The sequence below is a fragment of the Ranitomeya variabilis genome, chromosome 4 (genome assembly GCF_051348905.1).
Source record: "Ranitomeya variabilis isolate aRanVar5 chromosome 4, aRanVar5.hap1, whole genome shotgun sequence".
Taxonomy (NCBI): domain Eukaryota; kingdom Metazoa; phylum Chordata; class Amphibia; order Anura; family Dendrobatidae; genus Ranitomeya; species Ranitomeya variabilis.
The window spans coordinates 455,716,323-455,740,279 of record NC_135235.1 but is presented as its reverse complement, the minus strand read 5'-3'; the positions used below and the strand labels follow the sequence as shown (position 1 = coordinate 455,740,279).

Here is a 23,957-nt window from a genome sequence, read left to right as displayed (position 1 = left end):
ACGACCTAAATTTGGCACCCTGGTGAGCCTTAATAATCAGAAGAAAGCCTCTCTCACACAAAGTGCTTATTTTACCATCAGGATTACTCAGGCATTCCGGTTTAATATGTACCAAGCTCATCTGGTCCAAGATCTATTTTACATGTATGCAAAAATGTAAACAGCGGTGTCAAATGTGCTCGTAGACGACCAAAGAAGTGTACTTTCGCCTTCTGCCAGTAGATGGGGACAGAGACCAGTTTTCCAATGCCTTATTGCAGAGGTGCCTATACAATGTATAGTATACAGCAGACGTCCAGTAATACAGTCTAGCCCTGGCCCTTCATGTATATAGAATTTTATAGTGTTACCTGATTTCAAAGAGTTTGCATGGCTAGAAATAAAAACCAGAAGCCATGTGTCCTCCTTTCATCTTTATTTACCGTACCATTATTAAGCATATTATTGCTATGGACATAAAAAGCAGTAGTGCCAGTGTTAATAAAGTAAACGGACCAGGTTGTGTCCCCGACAAAGCCATGCCAGTGTGGCACAGCTGCCAGTTGGTTTGACCTAAAGCGGAGCCGACAACTGAAACATAAGAGATGCAGTGAGAAAGTTCCAGGTAGACATCCCCATTTATTATAGAAGTTTGAGTGATTCCATGGCATCCTTTAACTAGGTTTAACCATATTCTGCATGTAAGGAAAAGCCTGGTCCCCATATAGACCATATAGAATAACCCTTCCCTTTCTCATCAAATGACACTAAAATAAGGAAATCACACCAATACTACAAAACAGATCTACATACAGTGTATCCAGGCTAGTATTCACAATACAAAGCTCTCCCCTCACACTCAAGTGGTATATAACCATTAAAAACATGTATATACACACACATTTATCAATAATGTAGGCAGAGCTATAAGATTGGCACCTTATAGGAGGGAACCATATACCACCCTCTGACCTGAACCGGCTGCTCAAGCCAGGATTATGGAAAAGCCGGAACAGGTACGTGTAACGCTGTCACGGTCGCCCATCTCCCTCCATGATTGGCAATAAAAATCCCATACCTTTCCCATCCCTGAGAAATTGAGAGAACCCATAAAATACTGGCATTGCCCACAGTGTTGCCAGTGATATAACACTGGGTCAGTCATGAAGCTCCCATACAGCCATACCGAAATGCATCCGTACCAGAATAAAAGTCCTGCTCAGATTATTTTAGAGTGGGATGATTATAAAAGGCTATGCTTGAATTCACCAAACTAGTCAATCACAACCAAAAATAAAATTAAAAAAGGATCTGCTTCCGAGGAAGAGATAGGATCCATGTATGCCTAGTGCAGGGCCTGAGGGGCAGTGCATGGTGCGGGGGTTCATAGACCACCTAAGAACGTCTGTCAGACCCCGCACAAGGTATAGCGAGTATAAGAGCCTGAAGGTTCACTCTAAGCAGTAATTATACACGAAGACTAATAGCCGATCTACAAATGTAACAGTTACATAAAGGCCCACTGGGTTATTACACACCATTTCCTTTCAGAGTTTCTCACTAAAAAACACCTACAAGGAAAAAAAAGGAAAGGCTGCCATGATAGAAATGCTCTTTAGACATTGCAAGAGAGTAAAGTAGTCCGGGCATGTTACAAGATGGACCCTATTCAGGGTTCATTCGGATACAGTAATTATGGAGGTGGTGTAGTCATTTTATTATCAAAAACGTAGCACAACAGTCTCTCCCCCGCCTTGAGGATGGAAGACAGAAGTGGGACTTTGGTCCTCGAGATTAGTTTTTAGTATTTTGGAAGACCCCATAACCCTCCCACGACTGAGAATACAAAAAGCATTGACTCTAGTAATCAAGATCAAAAATCTTGCACTTCGCTCTTTGATGAGTAGATGGTGTGCCCTCCTGAGCAAATTATGTACAGTGTCTAAGTCTTCTGAGACAAGACGAGCAGTGGAAGATTTACTTCCATGTACGTTGGGTGGATTACCCAAGATCTGCCCAAGTACCGTTGTCTTATATAGAAGAAATAGATAAACATGTATCAGTAGGCAACGTCAGAAGCAGCCGAGTTCTCAATACATGACTGACAAGCAATGGAGACCGCAAGACACTCTGCCACAGATACAAGATGGACGTAGAACATTAACCGAGCAGAGAGCGCTCCATCTTCTGTAACGTCCGTTTAGTGTCATCAGATTCCTGTCAAGAAAGTGAACATCAGGCCTGGATAATATTGCATCTGTGTCTTGTAGAGGTTTGCCTGCCAAAACTTGATAGGGCTCGCCCTGAAGTCATGATCATTTCCCATCTCTCCTAAAGGTTGTCCCCCGGTTGGTACTGAGGTTCAGTGGCAGTGAAATAGTCTTCCAAGAAGGCTTGCAGGTATTCAAATGTTGGACGCTCTTCTGGGTCTTTCCTCCAGCACTGCAACATCAGATCATGGAGGGACTCTGGGCAATCTGGAGGACATGGCATTCGATACCCACGCTCTACTTGATCTAGTACCTCTCGGTTCACCATTCCTGATGACATCAGAATCAGAAGATTAGATAAGGGAAACGATTAGGGAAGGAAACCACAAACACGGTTCATACTCACCGGGGTATGGGACCCTTCCTTTTGTGGTGAGCTCAGTCAGGAGGATTCCAAAGGACCAGACGTCAGATTTAATGGTGAATCGTCCATATAATGCAGCTTCTGGGGCCGTCCACTTAATGGGAAACTTAGCACCTATCAGACAGAACCATACATAAGTATTTGTACTGAAATAAGACATTCATCTACCTGTTTCTGATTAGAGTTCTAGAATAAAAACAGCAAAGTAATCCCCACCCCCCTCAGCATTACCCGCACACCTGCCTATTCCCAGGCATACATACGGAAGAAGCACATTACTGACTCATGTCACTTGAGTCATTTAAAAGGTACATGATTCATTCTGTTCCAATTCTGTGAGAGGAGCGGGGGAATTTCTAAGGACTAATTTAAGGCCCCAATTATTCAGGACTGGTGTTTTGCACCAAATTCATTGAATGGTGTGCACTTCTTAAAGAATATAGCGCATTTTACTGCTGCCATGTACTCCGGTCAAGGTAAGAAGTACATTCTGTCACAATTTACACCCCTCTCCTGACGAAGCTCCACTCACTTTTCAAACAGCTGTTGGGAATATCATAAAAGCCGACAAAATTCACCAAATTTCTGGTGAATTTTGTTTAAGGAGTCTGCAGTTAACCTCTTTTCGGCCGGCTTTCCATTTTAGCGCATTCATTTATTTAACCCCTTCTTCCATGAGCCATAACTTTTTACATTTTTCATCAATATAACCGTGTGAGGGCCAAGTTGTACCATCCATTTTAATCAAGTAAAGTACTAAAAAGCGGGACAAAAAGACCAAAAGCAGCAAAATAGCGTAAAAAAAAAGCGAAATTCTGCAATTCGTTTTTGGGAGGTTTGATTTACAGCTTTCATTGCACAGCAACAATGACCTGACAATATTATTCTCCAGGCTGGTACGATTACCGCGATATCAAACATGCAGAGTTTTATTTAAGTGGTGGAAAAAAATGTCCCTGGTGTCATTTTCCGAGACCCCGTAAGGTTACCAATTTTCAGTTAATGGAGTTGTGTGAAGGATTGATTTTTACCTTCATCTGTTGGCAAAGATGCGGGCTCAGGTCCTGAGCCTGCATCAAAGTCCGGGAGTTAGCATATGACATAACTGTACATCATACGTCATTAAAGGGTTAAGGGCCTATTGTTGAAAGCAAATTTACAAAATTTACATTATATAGGCTGTCCACATGTCAAAAAGTTATAACAAGCACCAAAGGAGGTAGTGTGCCAGGCCTATGCAAAATTGTATCAGATATGCAAAATTTCAATTAATATTATTAACAACCACTAAAGGCTGAGTCACACATAACGAGATCGTTAACGATATCATTGCAACGTCACGCTTTTGGTGACGTAGCAACGATCCCGCTAACGATCTCGTTATGTGTGACAGCGACCAACGATCAGGCCCCTGCTGGGAGATCGTTGGTCATTGGGGAATGATCAGGACCATTTTTTGGTCGCTGATCACCCGCTGTCATCACTGGATCGGCGTGTGTGACGCCGATCCAGCGATGTGTTCACTTGTAACCAGGGTAAATATCGGGTTACTAAGCGCAGGGCCGCGCTTAGTAACCCGATATTTACCCTGGTTACCATTGTAAAAGTTAAAAAAAAAAAAAAAAAAAACAGTACATACGCACATTCTGATGTCTGTCACGTCCCCCGGCGTCCTCAGGGTTAAAACTGCTTTCGGCAGGAGCGCTGTTAATGCACGCGCTGCTGCCGAGAGCTTCCCTGCACTGACTGTGTCAGCGCCGGCCGTAAAGCAGAGCGTCACCGCTGTGCTCTGCTTTACAACCGGCGCTGACACATTCAGTGCAGGGAAGCTCTCAGCAGCAGCGAGAGCATATTAGCAGCGCTCCTGCCGAAAGCAGTTTTAACCCTGTGGACGCCGGCGGGGGACGTGACAGACATCAGAATGTGAGTGTAGTGGTTTTTTTTTTTTTTACTTTTACAATGGTAACCAGGGTAAATATCGGGTTACTAAAGCGCAGGCCCTGCACTTAGTAACCCGATGTTTACCCTGGTTACCCGGGTGCTGCAGGGGGACTTCGGCATCGTTGAAGACAGTTTCAACGATGCCGAAGTCGTTCCCCTGATCGTTGGTCGCTGGAGAGAGCTGTCTGTGTGACAGCTCCCCAGCGACCACACAACGACTTACCAACGATCACGGCCAGGTCGTATCACTGGTCGTGATCGTTGGTAAGTCGTTTAGTGTAACGGTACCTTAACTCTTTTTTTACAGTAACTTTGATTTGCATAACTGATAGTGATCAAGTCCATGCTTAATCATTCTCATCACTAAAGGTAATGGGGCTGTCCACTACTGAACAACCCCTTACCAGTGGCCTTAAAGTGAAGCATACCATTACCAAAAAAAAAAAAAAAAAAAAACAACCTGTAGTTAGCCTTTGGACTAACGCCACTGCTCCGCTCTCAGCACTGTGTGTCCAGCAGGTCATGTGACGTAGACCGTATCGTGACCGCGGCAATGTTCACATTTTTGTCCAATTGGAAGAAGCAGATAGATATGAGGGCTAAACCAATCAGTATCTATTGATTGGCTGCATCAGTCACATGACCTTGATTGTCAGGATAGCAATGGGCCACAAATGGCTGCGAAAAGAGCAGCAGTGCCAGTCCAGAAGGCAAGTATGGATTTAAACCAAAAAACTTTAATGGAGCACCCTCGTTTGGGTATTGGGGCAGGCGAGATCTGAGTGGCGTGCCCATAATCACCTGTACTACACCTGCTTGAAAGTGGCCTGAGGCCCAGTTTCCACACCAAGTGAAAGGTAGGTGATTCTAAACTAGTTTACATGTTTGGTGAATATTTCCGATACAACTATGAACATCTGTACTAGAAATAATGATACCAAAATGGATTAGACATAACATTTTGATCCATTTCAATAATGACCTTCAAAAACTAGCTCATAATAGTGGTACTATGAATTTATGAAAATAGACGTATATAAGATTAAAGGCTGATTCATTTGTATATGGCTACATTAAAGGTAACCCAGAGAAAGACCTGTGCCAATGAGCCGCTGACCGGACCGCACCGTGCATCCATTGTGTTCGCCGCCTTACACTTACTGAGAATGTTGATTAAACAGAACACAGCGGGCACGGCATAATAATAAAGAATAACCAGTCACTGCCAATAAGCAAGCCGTCCTATGTAATTACACGGAGTGTGTATATAATTACAAGTAGACTGGAATGAATGGGGATTCTGGGTATGTGGAGATACCTTGCCGGGCTGTGTATTCATTATCTTCAATTAGTCGTGCCAGTCCAAAGTCAGCCACTTTACACACAAGGTTTTCTCCTACTAGGATGTTGGCAGCTCGGAGGTCACGATGCACGTAGTTCATCCGCTCTACATAGGCCATGCCAGATGCAATCTGTTACAAAACGGGGGAGGGGAATGTATGCGTTAGATGCAAACAGAAGACATGGATTGGCTCATGTGAAGTTACCAGACGTACCTGTGCAGACATGTCTACAAGCTGCGGAAGCCTGAGGTAGCTGCCCATATCACTCTTCAAGAAGTCCAAGAGGCTGCCTGAGAGCACAGACATGGAAGTAGTAAGACACTGGATGAACGCTCTGCCACACAACATGGAGCAATATCCATGTAGTCAGTCAATACCAACCTTTACTCATGTACTCTGTAACAATGTAGATGGGCTCTTCTGACACTACCGCATAGAGCTGGACAAGCTTCTCATGCCGTAGCTTCTTCATAACTTGGGCTTCCTGGAGGAACGCTTCAGGGGACATAGTTCCAGGCTTGAGAGTTTTTATGGCCACCCGTGTGGTTCCATTCCAAGTACCTAACAGCAAGACAAATCTACTGTGTCAAATGATGGCGCTAGATCAACATCTACTCACATTGAGTACAGAGAAACACAATAGTCTTTCGGCACATTCAAAGATTTTGAATGCCAAGGGTGAAAGGGGGATATTCCCATAGATGATGTAGAGCTACTACATACTGAATAGTAAGGGGTCTCCAACAATAGACCCCAACCAATCACTAGAATGAAGTGACCAAAGCCTCTTCAGCTTTATTTAGGCATATTAAAGATCCCAATAAACCATTGTGCGATGACCAACAGCATGAGTGTTCCTGCTCAGCATCAGGTCTGGATTGTGCTATGCAGAGAAATATACTCATGATCTTTAGGGTCCTGGCAGTACACTTATGACATACCATATAGAACTGGATAAAATCCAGTACTCACCCATCCATACTTCTCCAAAGCAACCCTGTCCCAGTTTTAGCTCCAGACGTAAAGAATCCCTTGGAATTTCCCATGCATCCTTGGCGAGTCCCTGAGTCTGGGGCTTGGATGTGGGACATACATTAGTCAGTCGGTGACACAGGCCATCTGCATGTTCTAAACACAATAAAAAAAAATGAGAGAGCATTTATCAAAATGTTCTGTATGCTTCAGTAACATGCAGAAACCTTCTACTTTCCATCTACCAGATATCACAATAGTCCTTTAAAGCACTCAGTAACTCATCCCAAATGGACTAGTTAGAAAAGACTAATGATCTACTAAGGCCTTAATGGAATCTTCCAGAGGTCAGAGCCCTCCAAACTGGTGATAGATCCATCTGGGTCCTCTAAAGTCTATTTCAAGGATAGGTTCACACATTTTGGTCTCTGTTTATTGCTGTGGTTTCAAAACATTACAGTAAAAAATGAATGCACACCCAGCTTAAATGTATCTAGAGGAACTCAAAGAAAACAAAATATCCCGTGAGCCACATGCTAATAAGCTGGTTAGTGCCCGCTGAGTGTTCCAGGGAGCCCTACAAGTAGCACTATTATGCTCTAAGGTCGCTATTAAAGGGGAAGGTGCTGTCATTTTAGGTTTGTATTAATTATTAAAACAATATTAAATTCACTGTTTTAGCTTTTTTTTTTTTTTTTAATTTGCAGCCACATGGAACAGCCATTTGTATTTGCTGGTGTGCAACAACACTTACACACCTCAAATACGACAAGCCCTGTACATAGAAGTCTGCAGACACTGTGCAACTACATCTCCTACACTGTGGCATGGGCACACCTCCTGGGCTGTCTAGGTCACAGCTGTGGAAGGAGATCGGTTGAATTTTCGTGAAGCCCAAAGGGTATGCTGCTTGCTATACTATCCCCCTGTCACTGTTTAGTTAGGGTGAGGTGATTATCGGTTGCGGGGTGTGGTAATCGCAGTCTGACATCACTAGTACAATACAAGGCTGCAGATTACCACTCATCGGAGTGTTTAAAGCACAGCAGAGAAATCACACTGCTGTGCTCTGAACACACTGATTCAGCTCTGCAGAGCTGTGTATTTAATGCCCATCATAGTGACTATGTGGGCCCATTATGCTGTACAGTGCACTATGCGGGGCCCTTATACTGATGCGGGGCCCTTATACTGTATGGTGCATTATATGGGGCCCATTTTACTATATGGAGATTACCGTATTTTGCGGTTTATAAGATGAACCAGATTATAAGACGCACCCCAAATTTTGAGGAGAACACATTTTAATAAAACGGTGATGCTTCTTACAATCCAGGCATCTTATTGCTTACTGGGGGTGGTGGCTGCGGTGAAGTGGGGTCCCAGGGTCTCTACTGGTGTTCAGTGGTGCAGGGTGTTCGGTTGTGCGGGGGCTCCGCCGACATTTTGTGAAAGCCCAGAGCCCCCGCACTGTTTACTATGTGGTGGACTCCAGGAAAATGGCTGCTGAGGCACCGCATGTGCAGATGGAGATTTTGGCGCTGAGATCTCATCTCCCGAGATCTCCATCTGCGGCCATTTTCCTGGAGACATCGCATAGAGGCAGGCGCGGATGGAGATCTTGGCTTTCCTTTATCTGCGCCAAGTGAGAAGCAGGACCCCGGAAGAAGAATGGTGGCCGCCATATGGCGCCACCGCAGGGCTACTGCTTGCCGCCATAGAGATGCCCACCCTTCCCAGAGCCGAGCATCTAATGCCCATTAAATTACACCACTGCTCCCATAGAAGTAGACAGAGCGAGGTCACACATTTCTAAGGAGTAGAAGTGTAATGCATGACATCGCTATATCTACTTCTATGGGAGCAGTAGTGTAATGTACGTAGCGAGGGACATTACACCACTGCTTCCATAGAAGTGAATCAAGTGGGATCACATAACATACATTAGATGCTGTGTATCTATACCATCCTATGTGATATACACCGATGATCCCTAGATCCAATCTCATTGTGTGATACACTACACTGAGCCCTGTATCTAATCCCTGAGTGTGCTACTCTATGCATATCTCAGCGCAGCACACGATACACTGCATGTATCTAACCCCAGCTTATGATACAGCAAGCAGCACCAACTAACAGAATCAGAGCTGCCGGCCATCCTCGGTGACACTGTACTTGTCAGTATCACTTGGCGGTCACCATCAAAATGGCTCCTCACTGTGAACCTAAACTTCATCCTTTTGCAAACACCCAGAAGGGGAGGATAGGAGCGATGTCAAACGTGAGCAGATCCAGCCCACATTTACGGCAGTGGTAAGGTGAGCTAGCATTACACTAGGTTTTCAAGGCAAATCTCAGCAGCTACTCCTAGTGTTTAAAAGTGGTCAGTATCAAACCTTTTAAAATTATTTTTGAGATTTTACTTAATTAAAAACAAAACATATATTTTATTTACTTGTTAAATTAAAACATTAATACTTTAGATTTTTTTAAATTGTTGGGAGAAAAAAAAATGGTTGCGCCTTCCCTTTAAACCTCCTTTGTTGACACAATGCAGGCACAGGCTCTGCAATAAAGGGCACACTGATCCTGCACACCTAGCCACTGCAAGTAAGGGCACAATGGAGGGGTTAGAGTAGTTTTACTATAGAATACTCCAGACACTTCAGGGTTTCGCAAAGACACTGCTGACAATTGCCTGCATTTTACATGCAGAGCTTGAAATGTTACAACTTCATTTCCACTTTTTTGATGTAGCATGTCAGACAAGCTAAACTCCACAAGACCAGTGTACAGTTGTCTTCAGATTATGGTGTAGCTAATACCCCCCAAACTATCACAATTAGGGTATGTGCACACGTTCCGGATTATTCGCCTATTTTTTGCGCTTTTTTCGGCGGTTTTCCACTGCAAAAACGCTTAAAAAAAACGCATACATTAAGCATCCCATCATTTTTAATGGTTTCCGCAATTTTTGTGCACATGTTGCGTTTTTTCCCGCAAAAAAACGCATGCGGAAAAATACCCAGCATGTTCATTCATTTTGCGGATTTTATGCGGATTTCCCACTACATTATCGCATTGGGAACCTAGGGAAAAAAAACACAAAAAATCCGCACAAAAAAAACACGATAAAAACTCATGCAGAATTCCTGCGGAAAACCTCAGGATTTTCTCAGGAAATTTCTGCATACTTTCCGGACGTGTGCACATACCCTTAATCTATGGCAGAAGATAGTAATAATTTACACATTGGAAATACCACTGGTTGTCAAAGTACAGAAGTACAAAAAGGAAGTGGTAAGCATTGGATGACCTCTCTCCTGCTCATGACTGTGTTGAGAAATAAACACCAACATATCCTATTCCAAAAACACAAAGAGGAAAAAAAAAATGCCACCAAGTGTGAAGCAATTACCACCCTACAGCATTTGTTTATAGTGTGTCTGGAGATATCGGGATGGAGGAACAAATATTTCTTTATATCCACTTCAAAGGCAACAGAAGACCAAAGGGTGCTGTGGAGGAACGTCCCTTTAGATGTGAACTAGCAATGAGCTCACATAAGAGACAATAGGGGAAAGCAACTAAACTATTCCACTGAACCACGACAACCCGCCAGAAATCTTCATCCAGAGTTTCACCTTCCTTAACACAGGACTAGACACAATCTACTGCTTCATTTATAAACAATGTTAGGTACCTCCAGGACAAGGCTCAAAACAAACTTCACTAAAGTTCCTCCTGCAAACTAACACCAAATGTTTTTCTTCCTTTTTAAAATCTTAAAGTTGGCAAAGGACAATTTCATTAGTTTGACACAACGATTACAAATTGCACCAGAATTCTGGCCCATCTCCCCCAATATATTTTCTAGCCTATGTATTAGGCATTCTGCTACACCACCCTCTATTGCCACCTATGCGCCCCATGTTCGTCTTACTGCTGTAATAAGCCACCAGTTGCTGAAGGTTGCTAAACTGAGTTCGAGACGTAATATAGAAACCACCGCTGTCCAATTTCCGGATCTTGTAATGCTTCACGTTTAGACCACGGTTGGGATCATAGTCGGAGACAGAGAGACAATAGGCACCTGCAGATACAAGAATATTCCACACAGGAAAACAAGTAGTGTTAATAAGACAGGTCAATACACAAGATACGTGCATCATAACATTTAACACATCACAAGTATCACACTTTAACCATTAGGTTGTCACCTCATCTTCACCATTCACACTATGTAACCATGTCACACTGCATACTTCTAGCCTTCAGCACTGGCTCTTCACGCCAAAGAAGAAGAACCATCCCACTGGTTTTAGGACTTTCAATCAGAAACTGCTGCAGCTCTGTCTTGCTCCGAGGAGACAAACAGAATATATTTGGCTGAGGTCCCAGTTCTAGTATAAGTGAGCACTGGGACCTGAACAGTGACAACATTGGGAGGTGCCAGAAAGAAAACCCACAGTTACATTATTCAAAATAAGTTTTCAATCCAGGTTAGAGTCACTTATTACATAGCCCTCTCATATCCTCAGATAACAGACAAAAGTTACTGTTGCAAAATATAATGTATATTCTAGTTTTACTGACAAACTAAAAGGATTTTTACAGGATGAAAAGGGTGTAGTGGTCAAAAATGATGCTGAGAAGGCTGAATTTTTAAATTACTATTTGGCATCTGTGTTCTCTAAGAAAGCAATTGTAACATCAACTGATCTTCGAGGTGTCAAAGGAATAAGAGAATCCACACTCTATAAACAGAGAGATGGTGAGGGAATACTTAGCTACTTTAAATGTATTTAAATTTCCTGTCCCAGATGAATTACATCCTAGGGTACTGAAAGAGTTAGAGGAAATTGCAGAACCACTAGCAAGAATCTTTGAAAAATCCTGTAGAAAAAGGAGAAGTCTCAGAAGATTGGAGAAAGTCAAATATTGTCCCTATCCTCAAAATAGGAAAGAAGAGGGAGACAGGGAATTACAGGCCAGTGAGTCTTACGTCTATACCGGGAAAGATCTTTGAACTAATTATTACACCACTATAATCATGTAAGGAAAAAAAAGTGTGTGTGAAAAGATGTCCTGTGCAGACCCATCCTAAAAGCCATGTTACATGGGATGATTCGGCTGGTTTAGAAGACTTTTAAACGAGTACTGATTGACTTGATGGATCAACAGCAGATAAATCAGAACAAAATAAAAAGCTCCAAGTCTCTGGAACAAAACAAAACACCTGAATACTCAGGGCAGCAAGAGGAATAAAGTAAGAGCAAAAATCTGGCCACTTTTAATCTAGTGACATGTCTTCTTTTAGGCTAGGTTACCACAATGAGATTTGATGTTGCAGCATTTCTCCACCTATTTTGTGCTACTTTCCATTTTTTTTCATTGTCTTATTAGTTTTTTTGTTTTTTTTAACCACATTGTTCATGAGATCTCTGGGGTCCCAGCAGTTGGACCTCAGGAACTAACATATCCCTTATATTTTGGAAAAGAGACAAACTCTTTAACAATGTCTGGACATTTGAAGGATGTTAGACTGGGTTCATGTTCTTTTTTTGTGTGAAATTATTAACCTCAAATGGTAAAGTTGAAGATTCATACTGACATCATAAGTATAAAAAATAAACAAAATCCAAAATATATTATAATTATAAATATCCAAAAACAGCAAAACATACTGCATTTTATATTTTCGTTCATACATTGTTCTCCTCATTAATATAATAGGAGTACGTGAACAAAACAAGTTTGGGGATTTTTTGGCATCGTGCACCATTTGAGCACATTGCTTGTGTCATCAGAAGCCAGTTGTAATAGAGTTCTGGAGTTTTCTTTAAGACCATATAGCTGGAATATAAGACAACGTAATACTTCTCTTCTGATTGATGCATTTCCATCTACTCAATCGCACATATATATGGTAGGATGATACAGTGGATATAGCGGAGTCCAGACTAGGTTCTGAACAATATTAATGGCAGCTGAAAACAAAAAATACAAGAGCAGCATCTCCATGCATCTCATTTATTACAGCCATTTTCACTCCTTGATTGCCTTAAAGAATCAATACCTAAAATGTGATCACCAATTGCTCATACGGCCCGTTATTGGGGTTATTACTTTGGTTATTTAGGAGTTCTTTTCTTACTGTGATGTTCCCACACAGTGAGAACAGGAACGTCAGAAAGATATAGTGCGTGGAAAAGGAGAATAAAAATGTATTGTGACAAATGCAGTAAACCGGTGCAAGGTGAAGAACGGCCCACAAATAGATACACAGGAGAGCCCGAGCCGTCGGTGGGCACTGTCAAATCTACTCCCCTTCTAAGAGGAGACATCAAAGTAAAATAGGGTAATAGCACGAGACAGAGTCGAGACTCCTGAAGAATCACACGAAGCAAACTGTTGTACGAGGATGTGAGGGAATAGCCGGTGGCTTCATGTCAGCCTCAGCCTCCCATTACCGTGCACCATGAAAAGGAATATATTCGGGATGAAACTGCACAGCGTCTCCCCCTAGCTCCATGCACAAGAGGGAAACAGGAAAGAGGAGCCCTGAGGCCGCGAGCAAACACATCGCTTCTAGTTGCTACGGGTAACATGGATATTCATCTCACTGACCCACTTACTGCTGATCCCCCCTCCTATCCGAAATGTGCCCCCTCCCTGTTCTGCCAGAGGCAGACCTGACAGAAGGGTGGTGAGGAAAGAGAGAAGCCGAGGATGAAATGTGTGAAGGAGGAACCAGAGATTACATATCTCCACTTGTTTTCCAGGATTCTCCGTGCATTTACCACAGCTGCCCCCTTTCTTCCCCAACCCCACACACAACCTCCACTGTTCAAAGTTAGCAATAAAAATTAAAAAATAATCTCTTCTCCCTCCCAGGTCTCGAATAATACAAGATCCAGCACTGGGGTTCAGTCACCGTCCTCCTCACAGCTGAATATGAAAGAGCCTACGGCGTTCTTAAGAATGCTCGTTTCACGATAACCTTTCCTTACAAACCACTTGTGAAAAGATTGTCTGCGCAGTGCAAAAGATTATCATCCTGTGTAAAGAGGATTCCGCACTGCCAAGAACAATGGCAGCCGATGTGCACTGAGCTATTACAGAGCGTTTACTGCACATCGGTTACTTCTGCGTGAACCGGCTAGTAGAAGTTAACCGATCAGTGGCCATGTAACGCACACACTGGCAGCCCCTCGTCATCTGTCCAGATCAGTAAGTGTCACTCATTCACCTCTCCTATTAAACATTGGCACAAATAATGACTCGCAGTTATGAAGCTTTTTGAATGCACTCCCCAAAATGTAGCCCTTATTTATGTTCCTACTACATGTACAGTGGTGCACTTTACCTTTGGTGGTCTCACTCTCTCGCACCAGGAACGTTCCTCGTGGATTCTCTTGGTTCAGCAGCAGTCGTTCAGACTCTCTACGGGTAATCTTGCCCAAGTACCACCTGCAGGGGAGTATAGTTGATGTCACTAAATTTGGTGGGACTTAGAGAGGTTAGCATATACCAAATTCTAGGAGAATTATATTGGACAGAAAAGGACTATAAAAGAGTGGGAAGCAAGAGGATAAAGTGAAGCTCCTTAAGGTTCTAGTAAACTGGTACAGATGATCCAACGATCGCCATAAACCACTAGAACTAAGAAGAAGTGGTCAAAAATACACCCTGTCACTCCATTCAATATCTACAGCTAAAGGTCTCCATCACCCTTGTCAGTCCTATCATCTCTCTGGAGTGAGAACGGCTTGAACCGGACTCCTATTTTGGGTTCAATTAGTGAGACACTATTCGTCACACATAGAATCATAGAATGGTAGAGTTGGAAGGAATCTCCTGGGTCATCTGGTCCAACCCCCTGCTCAAACAGGATTCACTAAATCATCCCAGACAGAAGTCTGTCCAGCCTCTGTTTGAAGACTTCCATTGAATGAGAACTCCCCACCTCTCGTGGCAGACTGATCCACTAATTGATCACCCTCACTGTCAAAAAAGTTTCTTCTAATATCTAATCTAATACATTTAGCTCTTATCGGTCTTTGGAAGGATAATTCCTATTAAGAAACAAATCTTGACACTGTTATTCCGTATACTGGACCCTCAAGCCCTGCACGAACTTAACAGTAAATCAGTTTAGCTTGGAGTGCTCCTTTAAATGGTTGAAATGACATATACTGTAAAATCATAAAAATAATTCCCTTCTGCATGGATAACCCACAGAGAAACAAATAATGCCACATGAACTCTGGTTGCCTTAGGCTAGGTTCACATTGCGTTAGGGCAATCCGTTAAGCGCATAGCGCTAGCGGATTGTGCTAATGCAATGTTTCTTTAGGGTTCGCGTTCATCATTCCCGCTAGCGCAGATCGGGGATGACCGGACCTCGGACGCACTTCGGATGCTGCAAGCAGCGTCCGAGGCCCGTCACAAAAGAACGGCACATCGCTAGCGCGTGCCGAAAATGGCATGTGCTAGCGATGCGCTACAGAGACAAATCACATTGCTGTCAATGGGTGCGCTAACGGACCCGTTGCACGGCGTTAATTGCGACAATTTCGCCGTGCAACACAGTCCGTTAGCGTTAACCCATTAACGCAATGTGAACCTAGCCTTACTGACCCATAGTAAGAAAACCGTCTCAAGAGGGTTCCACAAGAAGACAACTAAGGACAACGTTATGCTCCCTATGACATGTCACCACTGATAAACTGAAGGTCTCCAACAACAGCATATTAAAGGGAACCTGTCAGCAGGATTGTGCACAGTAACCTACAGGCAGTGTCAGGTCGGCGCCCTTATACTGATTACAATGACACCTTGGGTGATGAAATCCGTCTTGTGATTATTCTTTAATCTTTATTTTCAGTGTTGAGTTAATGATATGCTCGTGCCCCGGGGTGGCCTGTGGGGGGGGGGGGGGGTCTTCATGTGGTGTTCTGATTAGGTATTCATGTGTATGGCTTCTGACAGGTCACTGATCCATAACTGACCTGCCCCCAGTTTACATAAATATTATATTTACATACTGAAAAAAAAAAAAAAATTCTGCAGGCAGGTGCCAGCCGTGTCACCAGCTCTGCAGCATAAATGCATATGTACTGTGCATATAATTATTATGGTTGAGGTTATCCTGATAAAAAAAAAAATCCATTTGAAAATGGCGCCCGCTGTGCCTGCGCAGTAGCAGCTATCGGTGTATATAAAGGTGAGCCGATAGCTGCTACTGTGTGCATGCGCCGGCGACGCCATCTTGGAGGAGAATTTTTTTTTTCCTCTAGCAAGATGGCGCTGCCAGCGCCTCCACAGTAGCAGCTATTGGATCATCTCTATATACACTGATACCTGCTACTGTGCAGGTGTGGCGGCCACATTTTCAAATGGATGTTTTTTCTTAATATCAGAATAACCTCAACCATAATAGTTATATACACATTACACATGCGATTATGCTGCAGCGCTGGTGACATGCCGGGTGCCTGCCCGCAGAAGGGTTTTTTGTTTTTCCCCCAGTATGTACATATAATATTCATTAAGTAACGAAGGGAGCAGATCACTGAGGTGTCATTGACCTGTTAGAAGCTATACTGGTGAATACCTAATAAGAAACCACATGAAGACTTCCCAACAGACCGCCCCGGAGCACGAGCATATCATTAACACAAAACTGAAAATAAAGATTAAACAACCACAAGACGGATGTCATCAACCAAGGTGTCATTGTAATCAGCATAACGGCGCCGACCTGACACTGTCTGTAGGTTAATGTGCAAAAGGGAATCTGTCAGCAGGTTTTTGCTACATAAGAAAACAACGCGATGTAGGCAAAGAAGCTTAATCCAACATTGTACAACTTAGCTTACTGGGTGCAGCCGTCGTGACACAATCTGAGCATTTAAATTCAGAGCCAACACCATCTACACCGTATTCAAAATCCAAAGACAGCGGGGTGCTTAGTTGCCTGACTAGTCCAGCGCTGTTATTCTGTTAGTGATAAATCCTTCACATTAAAGGTACCGTCACACTCAGCAACTTTACAAAGAGAACGACAACAATCCGTGACGTTGCAGCGTCCTGGATAGCGATCTCGTTGTGTTTGACACGCAGCAGCGATCTGGATCCCGCTGTGCCATCGCTGGTCGGAGCTAGAAGTCCAGAAATTTATTTCTTCGCCAGGTCGTTGTGTATCGTCATGTTTGACATCAAAAGCAACAGCGCCAGCAACGAGCATAGGGGGCGTCGCAGCGTCTCCTTCTAGCCAGTCGGTACACTCCGGCTGTTTGACATGGAGCTAATAACCAGCGAGAACGAGAAGTGAGTCGCCGTTACGTCACTGGATCGCTCCTGCATCGTTCTGGAGTTGCTGTGTTTGACGTCTCTACAGCGACCTAAACAGCGACGCTCCAGCGATCTAGTTTAGGTCGGCTCGTTGTCTATATCGCCGCAGCGTCGCTGAGTGTGACGGTACCTTAAGTAACACATCCCCAATTTCTGTGTTTCAGCCTCGATCCCCTGCTGCCTTTAGATTACATAGCAAAATACTGCTGATAGATTCCGTTAAAAAAAAAAAAAAAAAAAAAGGCAATTTATGCCATTATTACCATATTTAAATGGCCTGAAAAGACAACACTTAGCTTGAAAAGGCAAACTAAAGAAAAATAAGAGCACTGAGCATATATGTAAGGGAGGGTGGTAGACAGCAGAGACGGCCATTCATCTCTCAACTACTCACTCTTCGGCCTGGATGGAGTCAGAAGGAGCCACATAGTTGCTGGGAATATAGCCCGTCTGTCCTGAGCTCAGTGAACGAGCCAGCCACCAGTCACCTTCCCTGCAGGAGAGAAAACTTTAGTTCTATACACGGCTTGCAAAAATGCTTACAGGACACACAATGAACAGACTGGATCATGCAGTAGCCATCTAGCCACATACCTGATGTCTGGTCTCCTGTGGTGCAGCATGTGAGAGAAAGAAACACGGGATCATACATGGTGACAGAGAAGCAGCGCAAGATTGTGAAAGAGAGCGCCCAGCATGAGCCAAAACGACGACAAAAGATTAGAATGGAAAAACTAACACTAACGGGTAAGACTTGAATTTAGGCAAAAAAAAAAAAAAACCATAATAGAAAAAAAAAAAAAGAAAAGAAAGTACGGGTATATTCCCACGGTCAGTAAACGCTGCATGCTGGAGCTCCGTACATGCGCAGCATCCAAATGTTACAGTATAGTGGATGGGATTTTATGAAACCCCATGTCCACCATGAATCCACAGACACCTCCGGCTTCCCTGCGGAGACGCACACGCGGTGCATCTTTATAGACTGCAGCATGTCTATTTATCTTGCGGAGACACTCAGCAGTCTCCGCAAGATAGATTTCCCGTACAATGTACTGGCTGCGAAGATTCCGCACGGTTCAATGTACACATACGGAATCACCTGCGTTCAAAAGCCGGCAGCATTTTGGACAAGCGGGTATCTGCTGCGTCCAAAGTGCTGCCGATTCCTGACAGTGGGCGCATACCCCAATACTCCTCAAGCAAATGTTAAAGGCAATGTCAACCTTGCAACAATTTTTATTTGTTGTTATTTATTTGAAAAAAAAGTAAATAAATAAATAAGCAACTTTCCAGATTGTAAATCGAGAATTTTCTATAGCAGACCTGTATGCTTCCAAGAAGACACCACACAAAGAAATCCTCAGTACCCAGATTCTGCAGTTATGTGCTACTTCCCAATTCTCATGAACATGCTCTTTGGAGGTTCCAAAAAGTGAGAACACGAGACTAAAGGATCAGAATACTCAGAGCTTGTTTGCAGTCTGTTAACCATGGAGACACAGTTCTACATAGGAGATGTACACACACCATTCTAGGGTCTTGATGAAGATTATCGGCTAAAGCTTTCTATTTTATTTTTTGGTTTTTATTCTAGATTACTGTAATTCGAGTGATATTACAGAAAAATATTGTGAAGCTCCTGCAATTCTGTCAGATAATACTCAGTTTCTTCCTGAAAATGATTGCAAACACAAATTCTCTGGCATTATCTTCATTTAATTTGTCTTAAATGAAAAAAAAACACAAAAAAAATTGTCCTAAAGCCAAATTGGATATAATTCCACACCAAACATAAAAAAGGGGGTGGACAAAAGTATTGGCACTGTTCGAAAAATCATGTGATGCTTCTCTAATTAGTGTAATTAACAGCACCTGTAACTTACCTGTGGCACCTAACAGGTGTTGGCAATAACGAAATCACACTTGCAGCCATTTGACATGGATTAAAGTTGACTCAACCTCTGTCCTGTGTCCTTGTGTGTACCACATTGAGCATGGAGAAAAGAAAGAAGACCAAAGAACTGTCTGAGGACTTGAGAAACCAAATTGTGAGGAAGCATGAGCAATCTCAAGGCTACAAGTCCATCTCCAAAGACCTGAATGTTCCTGTGTCTACCGTGCGCAGTGTCATCAAGAAGTTTAAAGCCCATGGCACTGTGGCTAACCTCCCTAGATGTGGACGGAAAAGAAAAATTGACAAGAGATTTCAATGCAAGATTGTGCGGATGTTGGATAAAGAGCCTCGATTAACATCCAAACAAGTTCAAGCTGCCCTGCAGTCCGAGGGTACAACAGTGTCAACCCGTACTATCCGTCGGTGTCTGAATCAAAAGGGACTGTATGGTAGGAGACCCAGGAAGACCCCACTTCTTACCCCGAGACATAAATAAGCCAGGCTGGAGTTTGCCAAAACTTACCTGAAAAAGCCTAAAACGTTTTGGAAGAATGTTCTCTGGTCAGATGAGACAAAAGTAGAGCTTTTTGGGCAAAGGCATCAACATAGAGTTTACAGGAGAAAAAAAGAGGCATTCAAAGAAAAGAACACGGTCCCTACACTCAAACATGGCAGAGGTTCCCTGATGTTTTGGGGTTGCTTTGCTGCCTCTGGCACTGGACTGCTTGACCGTGTGCATGGCATTATGAAGTCTGAAGACTACCAACAAATTTTGCAGCATAATGTAGGGCCCAGTGTGAGAAAGCTGGGTCTCCCTCAGAGGTCATGGGTCTTCCAGCTGGACAATGACCCAAAACACACTTCAAAAAGCACTAGAAAATGGTTTGAGAGAAAGCACTGGAGACTTCTAAGGCGGCCAGAAATGAGTCCAGACCTGAATCCCATAGAACACCTGTGGAGAGATCTAAAAATGGCAGTTTGGAGAAGGCACCCTTCAAATATCAGGGACCTGGAGCAGTTTGCCAAAGAAGAATGGTCTAAAATTCCAGCAGAGCATAGTAAGAAACTCATTGATGGTTACCGGAAGCGGTTGGTCGCAGTTATTTTGGCTAAAGGTTGTGCAACCAAGTATTAGGCTGAGGGTGCCAATACTTTTGTCTGGCCCATTTTTGGAGTTTTGTGTGAAATGATCAATGTTTTGCTTTTTGCTTCATTCTCTTTTGTGTTTTTTCATTTAAGACAAATTAAATGAAGATAATAATACCAATGAATTTGTGTTTGCAATCATTTTCAGGAAGAAACTGAGTATTATCTGACAGAATTGCAGGGGTGTGAATACTTTTGGCCATGACTGTATATGTCATATGAATATATATATATATATATATATATATATATATATATATATATATATATATATATATATATATATATATATATATATATATATATAATTTTTTTTGAGGGCGTCTTTGATAAAGGTATTTAAATGGATAGTTAAAAAAATAAAATTGTTTTTAAATATAATTAACCCATTCCCACCTTTCTCCCTCCGCTGGACATAGCTGTTCATGGCACGATCTATAGTCTTGATTGACACCATTCATTTTAACACATCATACTGAAGAACGGGGGGAGTATTTATCAATTCCATTTTATGGAACATAAGACAAAATCAACTGCTTTTTAATTTTTAGGGGTAGATGCAGATACTGAAAACTGGAAATACTGGAGTTTTTATTTTTCTCTTAATGGAGATTATCTTACCAGTTTTTTTTCGTTTTTTTCTTTTTTTTAAAAAATATTTTGATAAATCAGGTTTGTATGGACGAGGCCATACAAAATATGTAAATTTTTAATTACCGGTAATTAATTTTTTTACTTATTGGCAGACGGCGTTCAATATATATGCTCTTTTCCAGAGGAATATATAAGGTGTATATTTTTTCTTCTTTAATTTTATTTTTAAAATTATACTTTTTTTTTTTTTTAGTCTCCCAATCACTCGATCGCTTTGTGTTTTAGAATGCGACACCTCAGCAATTTTTATTACATATTACAAAACGTATCGAGTGTGTCGAGGTAGTTTGGGGGGGGAGCACCAGAACGGTTTCTAGATGCAATAGTGCCATGTAAAGCCCTGCTCTTTGCAGTTGGCAGCAGGAGCCAGATATATAACACAACCGCCAACTGCCCAGTATGGAGAGTTTGAGCCCGCACCACACATTCGCTCCCAAAATGATATACCAATAATATGTGGCCTGCTATACAGCCAGTGACTGTCTGCAGTGGTCACATGTCCACATCAGGATCTCATCGCTGCGGCAGGAAGTACAGAGACAGGTGGGGAGGAAGCACCTTTCTGCCATAAACATGCAGGCTCAACCTGGTCAAGTGTCTATGTTTATTTCTAACCGAGAAAGGAGACTAAGCCATAGGAACAAATGGTCGGGCATGTTCATATCCAACATGTCCAATCCTTCTTCCTCCTCAAGTCAATAGCTACATGTAGGTTTGTCAATGGCTGAAGTGGTGAGTGTCCCCTCCATGACTACAGTAGAATTACCTTATGTTCTTTGATGTTCCATTTGGCGCAGAAGAGCACGCCTGTCAACACTGCACCTCGCTTACATGTGCTGGCAGGAATATACCAGAGATGGTCTTAAATAACAATCCACTTCCATAGGGCTATTCTAGGAAACACTATTTTAGCAACAGTATCACTAACATAATGCAGCAGGGGGCATCACATTTCTGTCAGGGCCTATAATGTGCAACCTATTCACACCGCTCGAATCAAAGATGTGCGATTCCGCTCATAATAAAGATAAAAATATTATATATACACTGTATATATTTATTAGTAACAGTAGGCTTCTCATCTGAGGGTGCTGCATAGGAAGAAAACTCCCATGCTGAGAAAGCGGAGGAACTCCCAAAAATTTGAAATCTTATGTAACAACACATCTGTATCTATCTATATAAAAAAAAAAAACTTAAAAGGTTTCGAACCATGAGATTCTTTGAGGGAATCTGTCAGCAGGTTTTTACTATGAAATCTCAGAGCTGCATGATGTAATGGCAGAGAGCCTGATTCCAGCAATGTATCACTTACTGGTCTGCCTGGTGCAGTTTTGATAGAATCTCCGTTTTCTCTGCTGTAGATGTAGCAGTGCTCAGAATGTTGAGCTCGGTGTAACCCCCGCCCACCATGAAAGTCAGCTTAGGGTGCTGTAGGCACTCGTTCAGTGGCTCCATCAGGGCTCAAGTGCGAACCCTGTGCAAAATGGGATTCATGCCTATGTGCCGACGGCGCCATAGACAATAATGGTGCCGACGTAGTAGACTGCGTCTGGGTGTAAGATGTACAAGCACAAAAATGATGCACGACAGAGCGCATGTTTTTCGGCACCAATATAGGCTATGGCCTCACCGGTGCATACTCCCGAAACCGGTTTTGCGGGGCGGGTAGTTTGGACACAAGTCCCAACAGAGATACTGAACGGGTGCCTGAACCCAGTGTGAAAGAACCCTTAATGTATACACTGTACAGTGTCAGCAAGCTGCTAATCAGTATCAGTGGTGGTGGCAGAGTTACACGAGACACCTGGGCCGGCAGTGATAATCTCCTGCTGATAAATCACTGATTGTATTGAAACTACAGCAAGCTACTGGGCAAGTAACATCCCTGGAATCAAGCTCCCTGCCCCTACATCATGCTGCACTCAGATTAAAAATCAAACACTTACTGACAGATTCCCTTTAATCAAAGCAATGTCTCAAAAAACAGACTTGCGTTCCAAAACGCGAAGGGCGGGCTCCTAGGATCTGCTCACACTTTTTTCTATGCCATTTTTAATGCATATGAAATAAATATATTATTTTTCCCATTGTGGTGCTGCTGGATACAATTTGTAGTTTTTGGAACATGCAGGCAGTATATGCTGTGCGGTAAATAAGAACTCGTTCTCATCAGTGCATCAGAGAGCCTGCCGGAAGAGGACAGGATGCTAATATATTAGGGAACTGCCAGACAAGCAATTATTAGGGCAGAACTATCTGAAGAATACACTATTGACGATACTATACAAGAAGTTACTGATTATCTTTGGAACCTGGATGAAAAGCACACAAAGCACATAAGAAAAAAAAAAAATAAAGTAGCCACAGAAATGTTAATGCTGCAACTCTGCGTAGGAGTCTAGATGTCTTCTAAATAATGAGGCCAAACATGATCTACTCACGTGTTGTTGACGATTTGTAATCTGTCCCCCTTCTTGAAAGATAAGTCCGTTTCTGTCCGAGACTCATAATCATAAAGGGCTACAAAGGTGGTGACGCCCCCTACAGAGAGAACAGAATGAAGTGTGAAAAGACAGTAATTTAATATATCTGGCTTATAAGCCCCACCAAACAAGTCAGTAACGACAGAACTCCTTAGTACAAGACATAACCCAGTTACAACCGATGGCGCAGAAAACAGCAAAAAAATCCCAACAGCCTTGTAGAAAATCTGCAGAGAATACAGAAGTTATTCCTACTAACTGGTCTCATTTTTAAGTAACATAAGCTAAGAGCGGGGGCTTAGCCAAGGGGGTTCGGTCTTGTGACTTTTGTGTCTCACTATAGAGAGGGGGAGGCTCCTGCTGCAGCTAGATGTCTTGGTGAGAAGCATGAAGATATGAAAATATGCAGTACTCACCTTCACGACCAAGATTTAGAAAAGCACTGATGTATGTGCCCTGAACACTGTAGCCCTCAAAATTTGTATTTAAATTATTAATATTTGCATGCACGCTATGCTTGACGAAGATGAAAGTCCCTATCGC

General features: G+C 42.7%; 1 protein-coding gene across 1 annotated transcript in view; it reads right to left on the bottom strand.

The window, feature by feature from the left end:
- Positions 1 to 406: 406 nt before the first annotated feature.
- SRC (SRC proto-oncogene, non-receptor tyrosine kinase) overlaps positions 407 to 23,957 on the bottom strand; it is a 55,091-nt gene continuing 31,540 nt past the window's right edge. The window contains exons 3-12 of the mRNA XM_077251603.1: positions 23,373 to 23,472; positions 17,626 to 17,724; positions 14,242 to 14,345; positions 10,816 to 10,965; positions 6,870 to 7,025; positions 6,279 to 6,458; positions 6,111 to 6,187; positions 5,873 to 6,026; positions 2,596 to 2,727; positions 407 to 2,519 (exon numbers count right to left, since the gene is read on the bottom strand). Of these exons, the coding sequence (XP_077107718.1) occupies positions 2,311 to 2,519; positions 2,596 to 2,727; positions 5,873 to 6,026; positions 6,111 to 6,187; positions 6,279 to 6,458; positions 6,870 to 7,025; positions 10,816 to 10,965; positions 14,242 to 14,345; positions 17,626 to 17,724; positions 23,373 to 23,472 (1,361 nt within the window). The 3' untranslated portion in view covers positions 407 to 2,310. The remainder of the gene's footprint in view (positions 2,520 to 2,595; positions 2,728 to 5,872; positions 6,027 to 6,110; positions 6,188 to 6,278; positions 6,459 to 6,869; positions 7,026 to 10,815; positions 10,966 to 14,241; positions 14,346 to 17,625; positions 17,725 to 23,372; positions 23,473 to 23,957) is intronic.